The sequence below is a fragment of the Gymnoscopelus microlampas genome (assembly GCF_963454915.1).
Source record: "Gymnoscopelus microlampas genome assembly, chromosome: 11".
NCBI lineage: Eukaryota > Metazoa > Chordata > Actinopteri > Myctophiformes > Myctophidae > Gymnoscopelus > Gymnoscopelus microlampas.
This window is the reverse complement of record NC_139948.1, coordinates 10,089,197-10,100,656: the sequence shown is the minus strand read 5'-3', so window position 1 is coordinate 10,100,656 and position 11,460 is coordinate 10,089,197. Positions and strand designations below refer to the sequence as shown.

General features: G+C 39.0%; 2 protein-coding genes across 2 annotated transcripts in view; one reads left to right on the top strand and one right to left on the bottom strand.

Annotated features, from left to right (window-relative positions):
• The window catches only part of LOC311055707 (uncharacterized protein), a 269,023-nt gene that overhangs the window by 199,087 nt on the left and 58,476 nt on the right, over positions 1 to 11,460 (top strand). The window lies entirely within an intron of this gene.
• Positions 388 to 11,093, bottom strand: jmjd8 (jumonji domain containing 8). The gene is made up of 9 exons (XM_084072507.1): positions 10,837 to 11,093; positions 9,296 to 9,391; positions 8,672 to 8,720; positions 7,242 to 7,338; positions 5,907 to 5,975; positions 4,184 to 4,303; positions 3,690 to 3,757; positions 3,045 to 3,179; positions 388 to 1,667 (listed from the first exon to the last, which is right to left on the bottom strand). The coding sequence occupies exons 1-9, from the start codon at positions 10,938 to 10,940 to the stop codon at positions 1,587 to 1,589; spliced, it is 819 nt and encodes a 272-aa protein (XP_083928633.1). The 5' UTR covers positions 10,941 to 11,093; the 3' UTR covers positions 388 to 1,586.

Sequence of the window (11,460 nt, the reverse complement as noted above, 5' to 3'; positions counted from 1 at the left end):
CAGACAGACAGACAGACAGACAGACAGACAGACAGACAGAGGAAATAACTTCAATTTGTGTGTGTGTGTGTGTGTGTGTGTGTGTGTGTGTGTGTGTGTGTGTGTGTGTGTGTGTGTGTGTGTGTGTGTGTGAGAGACAGCAGCCATAGTTATTCATATTAAATGTGTTCATTTCCACCAATGTAGACGTTACACCTTTTGACCACATGAGGGCGACATTACCAAATGGTGGAGAGCAGCAGTAGTGCTGAGCTACAACTTCGTTCTTCGCTGCTTTCAGGGTTTCTGACTAGAATATTATAATGTAGATCAGAGGACAGAGGTTCTAAACTATGAGTCAGGATATAAATTCTTCATTTATATCATTTTATTAAATTAAATGCAGAATGTGAACATTGAACAGTAAAATCAATTGATAAAAAAAAGAAAGAAAAAGGATTCGTTCTTAATTCAGATGTGCAAAAGGCACCCTTTCATAGAAAACAACACATGGCTGATGGTGCGTTCATGCCAACTGGGAACAGATACATTGCTGACCTCTTAGTTGCAAACTTTGCAGTTCCCACTCATCACTTATATGTTGTATTAATTGTAGTTAATACTTCCCTCATGCATTATAAATCAAGTTCTTCATATCAGTGATATCCTAGCCATGAAATCCCAGATTGGTGCTGAAAAGTCACAATTCCTAAAAAAGTTTCAGATGCTTAGGAATGTTCTTTTAAATCAAGAATTAGCATCGAAATATCTACCGTTGCTCATTTGGTCACATTCAAGCCATTCCAGTTCATTAAGTGCAAATGTCAAATCTTTTTGTTCCACCATTCTATTGGAATGTTACGTGGCATCATTTTGTCCATCATTAAAGTAAGAGTTAAAATGAACACTTATTTGGATTTTGCTTTGTTCTCTTACGCATTGGTTCTCAAAGTGGGGTCCGGGGACCCCCAGGGGTCCTTGGGGGGTACCAGGGGGTCCCCAGCAAAATGTGTTAATAAAGCGCCACAATCATTTTAACCCCTTTATCCATATTTGGATTATCCTTTGGCTATTTAAAAATAAGCAGATATACTGCTATATATATATATATATATATATATATATACTGTATATACTTGTAGATCTGCTATTTTAGAAAAATCGTGAACATTTGGATATATATATTTTTAAGCGAACATTTGAACTGGAACAAAATATTTTGAGATGGGGATCCGTGGGCCAAATACATATCATTTTGGGGGTCCTTGACATGAAAAGGTTTGAGAACCACTCATTATAGCAGCATACGTTTTTTTCAAAAAACTGTTAGGATTTAGAAGACATTTGTAGAATCCCCCAGAAGCAAAGATTTGAGTTACAAATGTTCCCTCGAAAAAAGTATATATTCAAAGATTTGCACAAATGTTCATGATTTTTCTAAAAAAATAGCAGATCTCCATGCTCATAGCGCGGCACTCGGTGCCGCGCTATGAGCATGGAGATCTGCTATTTTTGAATAGCCAAAGTTTCCCGTTCTTAATGGGTTTTCCCACATTCAAACACGTGGGAAGGAGTCTGCCTCTAGCCAGTCAGCTGAGCAAACCAGCTCAACCCAGGAAGGTGGATATGAAGACACTGGTGTCCAGGTTGAGAGTGGCGTGCCACCAGTGGTCTGGGAAATACAGCACCTGTCCACAGACACACACACAAAGACACCTTAGAAAAGCATGGCAAAAACGTGACCCGAAACAATAAAAAATAAGAAAAAATAGCCGACCTACAAGCTCACAAACGCATCTTGTGAGCTGCCCAAAATAGGAAGACCAGTTTAAAAGTGATTAATGAATGTATGGTGGCAGAAAGAAAACGAATGTCTATAACAATCTACAATCAGATGAATCTGCAAAAAGATACAGGAAAGGTACAGGAAATATGAATAAAATACTTGGATTTTTAGATATGGCTTAAAGGACGACTTCACCTATTTCAACCTATGTTCATATAATTTGTCCTCCCTAATGCTCATGATAAAAATGGTTAAAAAAATCTACTCTGTCGCGTTGTGAGCTTGTAGATCGACTATTTTCGCTGCAAGACACCATTGTAATACAGAGTATAAATCAGGCTTAAAGGGATATTTCACTTTAAAATACTTCTGGTGTCATTGTAACGTCTATTTAGTCCTTCGTGTGCACCCCAGACAGTTTTTAAGTAGCTTGATTCAATATTTATATATTATATATCAGACACACACCCATCCTATATAAGCCAATTCAACTTCAAACTACATTTTTAACCATGTTAGACTCATTATAAACACCCATCCCTGGATCTGGTGACTGATATTGTCCTTCTTTTTTTTTTTTCCATTTATTTTTTATTGGATTTTTCAGAACATGAAAACAAACATTCACTGATTTCAGTAAAATACAGAAATGTCTGATCAAATGCATATCAAATATGTTAAATAAAGTAATGTCTCAACAGACGAATATCAAATATCTAAATATTGAATGAAGCAACTTAAAAACTGCACACAAAAGCTAGAGTAAATGCTATAATGAAGATCTACAAGGTCATAGCACGGCACAGAGTGCCGCGCTATGACCTTGTAGATCTGCTATTTTTGAAAAAGTTTGAACATTTGTGCAAATCTTTGAATATATATATTTTTTAAAGCGAACATTTTAACTCAAATCTTTGCTTCTGGGGGGTCCCTGGAACCAAATATTTTGAGATCGGGGTCCGCGGCCAAATACATATCATTTTGGGGGTCATTGACATGAAGACGTTTGAGAACCACTGATAAAGCAACATACATTTTTTCAAAAAACGGTTAGGATTTAGAAGACTTGTATTTGATTTAGAAGATTTGTAGAATAATATATTCAAAGATTTGCACACAATCTTTCAAAAATAGCAGATCTACAAGCTCATAGCGCGGCACTCGGTGCCGCGCTATGAGCTTGTAGATCTGCTATTTTTGAATATCCAAAGAAATCTATATTGACAGAGATGCATTCCCTGATTGAATTGGCTAAAAGTACATTTCATAGACGTTCTACCTCTCCGGGTCGGATGGTGCATTCCAGTGGTGCCTCCTCCCGGGGCAGGTGAGGGTAGGTGTCAGCCACCCAGGACAGAGTGGTGTAGTTGGGGTGGAAGTGGGGCTCCTTCTCTGGGGGGTACAGGAACCACCGCTGTACAAAGACACACAGTCATATCCCTATGGTGGTCAGTGGTCACTGTTTGATTGATTGATTGAATACTTTATTAGACAGAAATGCAAACAGCACGAGTTTGCCAGTCAAACACTTGGTCTAAAAGGATAACCCCAAAAAAGTCCTGAGGACTTGTTTCCATTGAGGTCCTATGTATTCAATTCATCAGCATAGCATAAATAATAACGCCAACATACAACATCGTCAACAAATATGTATATTTATGTCCCGTTATATTTCAGGGGAAAAAATAACCTGTAATATTACAACTATTTCGGTCAATATGGCTGCCATGAAAAAGTTGTATATATATACATATATTTTTAATAATCGTTCATTAATCGCAATTGAGGCAAAAGTTTGAAATAATCGTGATATTGATTTGAAGTCATATTGCCCAGCCCTACACACACACACACACACCAGCAGGGAGAGAATGCTGGCTCATCATGTTGTAAAGAGAAGGTGAGCTATGCGTTTTGCGTTTACCTTTCTGCCATAGATAACTTCAGAGTAGCCGGGGCCATGCCAGTGAAAGGGAACACCTGTCCCTGGACCTGGACACAAACAGCACAGCTCATGCAACTGACTTGTCACTAGTTGACACAGTCCAACACAGCAGTGTTGGACAAAGTACTATCGTGCTCAGGGCGCTCCATGCAAATAACATTTTGAATACAGGCCTTTTACTTGTAACTGAGTATTTTTATATTATGGTTTCCTTACTTCCTTCACAGGTCTTACCAATTTGACTAATTAAGGCTCTGTTCCATTTAGTGTAGCACAGTGGTTCTCAACCCTTTTAAATTCAAGGACCCCCATAAGTCTAAGTGTACAAATGGAACAGAACAGAGCCTTCATTAGTATAATTGGTAAGACCTGTGAGGGAAGTAAGGAAGATGCCCAATTTCTTTCCAATATGGCTGCTGTGCATGTAGCCTATACCAACATTAAAGAACACACCCTCTCATGTAACAACAGACCTGCTATGCCAAAACTGTAAGCTCCTGTGGTGTGGGGGAGGACATAAGGAGGAGACTTGTACTGCTCAAACAAGGCTTTCCACTCAGTGAAGTTGTTGTCCCCAAAGAAATACAGCGTGTCTGTTGAAGAAAGATACAGGGGTGATTATTTTACTAAAGTAAAACAACGTGATTATGTATCCATTAGAACAGTGGTTTCATGTCAATGACCCCCAAACTGATAGCATATGTATTTGGGCGTGGACCGCCATCTTAAAATGGATTTTCCCAGGGACCCCCAGAAGAGAAGATTTGTGTTAATAAATTCTAAATTATTATTTTTTTTAGCTGGGGAACCCCTCCAAGAACCGCTGGGGCACCACTTTGAGAACCACTGCATTAGAAGGCTTTAACCACACAAACACTTGGGTCCCTTTTCTGGGGAGAACATTTGGCAAAAATACCCAGGGCCCTATCTTTGCCATTGCCTTACCCGTTCGCACTACCTGCTACTACAAAAGGAGCTGCACTGTCCTAAATGGTATCTTACGGGCCACACTACCCGCTATTCATTATGCCGACTCCGTTATTTGCGCCTGGAGGTGTTGCCCCCACACATTTGGGAAAGCGCATACCGGATTCTAAAACCACCCGCTAAGACAAATCAGTTTGGTAGAGCGCGCCTGCGGCTGCAATGGACATGTTGGGAGTCGGGCTGGGCGCCCAAAGGCACAACATTGGAGGTCTCCCTCTCTTCTAATTCTCAACGAATCTCTGTGATTCTTATTTTTCCTATAATCAACACAAGTGAGAGAGTCAATTCCTTGTGTCAATTGTGTTTACATAAGATGAGATGATAGTCTATTCAAAGAAGACAATTTGTGCTGCGCGAGCTGCCATACACTCCAAATTACACACTTCAGTTTTATTCATCCATTCCGCAGGGAATAATGAACGGATTACAATAATATAACATTCTCTATAATCAGTAACATGTAGGTGATACTTATGTCTATAAAATATGGTGATTGGTTTCATTATTGTAACGCCCAAACCATACCTATGCATAATGCAACGGGTAGCGCAGGTGTTTTAGGGATAAGGCTGGCGTCCGAAGATAGCAACCGTTGCACGGGAACGCCCCTTGCCCCATGCTAAACCCCAAATAGTGGGTATAGGAACTTTGGCCGAAAATAGGGCCCCCTCATCTATAAGCTCAAGCGATACCGTCGTGCGATGGAGTCTACGTTAATTAAAGCAAAAATAAAACCTAATCTGCGATTTGTGAAACGGCGTGAAAGGAGCCCACCACACACTAGCGCTGTGTTTCATAAACAATTAACACAATATGTAAAATTATGGTATTTTTGTAGGCATGCAGCCAATCAGTTGAAGAAATTGCAGATTGCGGCTTTAACCTTTGCTTTTATGAAATAGCAGAGATCAATTAGGGCTTTCTGGAAGACATGAACATGTATTCTATTTCTAATTTGACCACTTCAAATACTCTTTAATCTTAAAATGACCGAAAATAGGCTATCTACTTGTAGATTTGCCTATTTTCGGTGCAAGACATGCTTCCATAGCCAAATGACTGAAATCAGTCGTGGCGGCTGAGAACTTTAATCCATGAGCCTAAATCAGGCTCATGGATTAAAAGCTCACAGTGAGCTTGTAGATCGTCTATTTTCAAATAAAATCTTGCGGGGAAATTATAATAAGCAGATCTGGCAACCCTACTCACCACTGCCCAGAGTGTTCAAAGACTGAGGTCTCAGCAACAAATCCACAAATTCTTGGAAAGGCACATCAACTGCAAAAATAGATCAGAAACAAAGAATCAAGAAAATGATATGGGTTGTATTTTTGATAACAACCTTTCCTCAAAGTCAACGAAAGAATACGTTTTTTGGGGGGGGGCAGGATCTCCTCGTCGGTCAGTAGGAATGCACTGAGGACACTAGATGGAGCACTCATCCAAAGTCATTTTGACTATGCCTGCACCGCACCTCATGGTACTCTAAACAGTGGTTCTCAACCTGTGGGTTGGGACTAAATGTAATGCTTCAACTCCTACAATTCCTTGAAAAAAGTTCTTGTCAGGGTGGGGAGTCCCCAGTTCAAATATGATTATTTTGGGGTCACGCCACGGCCTGAAAAGGTTGAGAACCACTGCTCTAGCGCCACAAACTACAGACCTCTCTAAACAAACTAGTCAGACTACCACTAGACCTCACACCTAGGACCCACCTAACCCCTGCTCATTATCCTAGGGTGGGGTGGCTCAGGGTAGAGAACAGAGTAAAGCAACTTGCAATGGGCCTGGTTTTCAAGATACTCAATGGACCAGTGGCCATGTACCTGTCTAACTACTTCAAAAGAGTGAGAAATGCCCACGGGCACAACACCAGAGGGAGCTCGACTGATCTCATTCCCCCCAGATTTGGCACAAACATGGGGATGAATTCATTCTACTATTATGCCACCACAATGTTGAATACCCTACCCCCAGCCATCAAAAAGTGCAACTCCCTACCCTCCTTCAAAACCGCCATAAAAGAACACCTGTCTGCAATTTGCAACTGGACCTAGTCTTCTAGCTTGCCAAAAGAAATGACCCTCCACTGTTTTTCTGTGAATATACTTGTGCTGCTCCTATGATTTCTTGTATAGTATTGTATGTCTTTATATGTCTTGATGAATTGAATATACAGGACCACAATGGAAACAAGCCCTTATGGCTTTTTGTGTCATCCTTTTGGCATTATTGTGATCGTGGCTTAATTGACCTAGAAAATGACACGCTGGACTGGCTTGCTGCAACGGAGCTGAAGGTCTAAGGACATACGACAGAAGAAGAAGAAGCATTATTGTATAACTGTACTTTTTTTTTGCAAACTGTTAATAAAGTATTCAATCAATCAATCAATCAAAACAAGAGGGGTTAATCACTAAAAGTCACTCATACAGGTACAAATAGAGACATTTTGGTGGGACATATATATATATATATATATATATATATATACACACACACATTTCAAAGTGCAGGTGTGATAAATAGAAAAAGGGAAAATACCTTTCTTGTAAGAGTAAGTGTTGGCTGTACTCAGCCTGACTCTCCGCTCGCCGTATTCTTCTAGCAGATGTGACCTGGAGCATAATGACCTGAACTTCTGAAAACAGAAACCAGTGTAAGATTAAAGCATCCAAAAGTAAAGAAAAGGCCGCACACTCATAGCCACGATGCAGGATTTATTAAAGGAATACCTCAATAAGATTAAAGCATCACATGCAGTACACACCATAGCCTTGAGTATCATCTGTGTACAGAATGCACAGTTCACTACAGTTCACTGAGTTCAATGAAATGACATGACAAATGTATTTGAGCAGGGCTGTAACCTAACCACCATACACAACTTTCGTGGATATAAAACGTGGGGGTGTGCACAAAGAATTTGGTGCAGATCAGTCCAGCGGGTTGCGATATTAGCTCTGGATACTCGAGTACACAGACGGATAGACCCTCTTATAGATGGCCAGCATTCTACAGAGTGACGCCATAAAAACATTGTTGAACCTAATGAAGCTTTTAAACACAATATACTTATTTGACCGGGGTCGCCCAGTGCCCAGTGCTATGACACATGAGCTTGTAGGTTGGCTATATTCGCTGGATGTTCTCTCCAGAATAGGGACGGAATTGGGTGACCCTGTGCGCAATTGAATTTACAGTTACAATTATGGCATTTAGCAGACACGACATACATGTGCAAGATCTGAATATGCAGAGTAAGCATGAAATATAGATAACCAATCAACAAGGTAAATAGTTACATAAGTAGAGTGCAGAGTGTTCTGGACTTGATATCCAAAAGTGCTCCTACGCTCATAAAACGCTCGGACGCGGCCTTAAATCAGGCTTGAAAAGGAACTCGACCCATGCATCTTGTTCTCAAACGCATCGCTATCGTAACAATAACAACATTAAAGCACACACCCTCTCATGGAACAACACAGACCTGCTATGCCAAAACTGTAAGCTCCTGTGCTGTGAGAGAGGACATAAGGTGCAGAGTTGTACTGCTCATGAACTATTAGACTAATAGTTAGGAAAACAAGCCCCAAATAAGCGACTAGGCTACATACATGATCCCTTAGTTTAAACCTATTACATCACCTATTTGAAAATAGCCGATCTACAAGCTCACAACGCGTCGCGATGCGACGTGTTGTGAGCTTGTATATTGCTATTTTCAAAAACTCTTTTGAAAAAAAAAGTATAAAATGTGGAATATTTTCACATGTGAATATGGTAATATTGTATCTAAGGACCTGAGCTGTACGTATGCGTTTCCTTTTTGTTAAACTAGGATACCAGGTTGACCTAGAATCTGTCAGTAAGTGTAAATGACTCCCTATGCAGGCATATGCAAATATATGATATATGATAACCAAACCGTGTGCTGTGAGATGCTGAAGTGCTTTCCTTTGAATACAACATACCGTGTTATCGGTGAGGCCTCTGAGAATGACTGGTCTTCTGTATGCGTATCTAGGGCCAAGAAAGAAAACAAAACCGATGAATGCGTTGGCTAATCAGCAGGAGCTTGGTAGCTCCCGGTTTTGAGCTAGGGGGGGGTTATTAATATAAAAATAATGTTGAAGCAAAACTCATAAAAAAAGCTTTTGATATAAGCGATGAAATTGTTTTATTCAATTGGTATAGGCGACTATTTGACTACTTGTGACATGTTCTCTCACAAAACAGTCCTAGCACATTAATACTGTATTAACCTGTTAAAAACGGGAGAGCGTCTATGTCATTTTAGATTTTTGTGTTGGCTGTTCAAAAATAGCAGATGTACAAGCTATTTTTTAACATTTTTGAAAAATCTTTAAAGTGTGAGAACTGCTGATTTAGAAGGCATTTGTAGCATCGGCATCAGGTCTTAATGGGTAAAAGACAACTGGATGCTTCTAAACAGACACTGTGGTGTGAGGTGCTGGGAAATTTAGTGACACCTCAAATTATCCTCAAATGTGTCTTAAAAATTGAAAATCTTAAAAATCTGTACATACATGCCGTTATAAATAAATCTGACTGAGCACATACATTTGTATACGTACTGTTCAATGAACTGGCGATGTGACAGAGACGTGCGGTCCAAGATATCTATGTTGCAAGGACCTTCATCGTGCAACCTATGATCTGAATGTGATGACCTGCACAAAGGGTTAGATATTCACATTAGAACAAAGCATTAGCTGTCCTGACATAGTTTTCCCAACAAAGCAAATGGGGGTGATTTGTACAGTGGAATGTCCTTCATTTTGGCCATGCGTTCATTAATCTGTAGCATTTACCAGTGGTGGAAAAAGTACTCATATGTTTTACTTAAATAAAAGTATCAATACTGCAATATAGAAATACTCTGTTACAAGTGAAAGTCCAGAATTAAAAATGTACTTGAATAAAAGTAGTCATTGTGCATAATGTCTCATTTCACAAGAACAAAATGTATGAAAAATCTTTTGAAAGGAGCCGATCTACAAGCTCACAATGTGTTGCATCGCGATGCATTGTGAGCTTGTAGATCCGCTATTTTCAAATGGCCTAAATGTATATAGGGCTGAAGTGGTTTGTTTTGCGATAATAATCAAAGTCTGAAAGTAACTAGTAACTAAAGTTTTCAAAGAATTGTAGTGAAAATAAAAGTACAATATTTGCCTCTGAGATGTAGTGGAAATACTCTCAATACCTCAAAATTGTACCTAAGTACAGTAATTGAGTAAATGCACTTAACTTTACATCACTGGCATTTACAGTAACATTACTAAACTGTGGTTTTGATACTTTTAATTGAGTTGAAATAATAATAATTATAATCCAGGTACTGCCACTGTTAAAAACAAGCCTCATTGCTTTCAGAATGAGCTCAAATTGTGCACTTAGTGCGACATCTAGTGGTTGAATGTCCACCTTAGCTTGCCAAAATAGAACAGATCTACAAGTCTTCTGTTGACTGTTAATCTAACTTCTGTTCTTCTTGGCAAGAGAGACACCGTTTAATTGCCACTCAACAGTGGTGTAAAAAGTACTCACATTTCCTACTTAAGTAAAAGTATCAATACTGCAAAGTAAAAGTATCAATACTGCAATGTAAAAAATCTAGAAATACTCTGTTACAGTTACAGTTACAACCATGTAAAAGTCCGAAATTCAAAATTGACTTAAGTAAAAGTATTGGTATCAAAATGTACCAAAAGTACATTTAGCAGAATGTGCCATATTCACAAGTTTTCAAATAAAATGTTTTCAGTATTTGTATCAAAATCTCTTGAAGATAGCAGATCTACAAGCTCACAGTGTGGCATTGTGAGCTTGTAGATCGGCAATTTTCAAATGGCCAAAATGTATATAGGGCTGAGGTGGTTAAAGTATGTATTGTAATAATAATCAAAATCTACAAAGAAACTAAAGTTGTCAAATTATTTTAGTGGAGTAAAAAGTACATTTGCCTCTGAGATACAGTGAGTGGAGTAGAAGTAAAAGTACTGAAAATTAGAAACACACCAGTAAAGTAAAAACACCTCAAAGTTGTACTAAAGTACAGTAGGCTACTTGAGTACATGTACAGTATTTAGTTACTTTACAGCACTGGACTCACCACCAGCCGCCTCCATCAGCAGCAGTGCTCTCCTCAGTGCTCAGTGCAGTTCTCAGGACTAACATAAAGTACATACATAGTAGTAGTGTACCCTGATATTCCATTCAAAACGTTGTTTTATACCCGATAAACTTCAAATGATCATGTCATTCAGTACAAACGTTTTTTATGAACTGTTAATAAAGTATTCATTCATTCAATCAATCAATCAATTAATCAATCAATCAATACAACGTAGCCTACTAACTCTACTCTACATTCATAGCCATCTGTCTGCCTGTCTCCTCACCCACAAACAGTGTTGCCAGGTTTAGAGAGAGAAACAAGCAAGCGGGTCCTATGAAAACGAGCCCAAAAGAAGCGAGCCCTTCGCCTTTTAAACATTGATACTTATTTTGATTATCATTAGTACAAAACCACTTCAGACCTATTATATATTATGTACTTTGGCTATTTGAAAATAGCCGATCTACAAGCTCACAACCACGCGACGTGTTGCAGCTTGTAGATCTGCTATTTTCCCCATAAATCTTGGACGATTTCTTTTTTAAATTAGGAATATTTTTGAAACATTTTAACCGGTCTGTATTGTGGTCCCTGGCATAAAATGTTTTCAGATGTAGG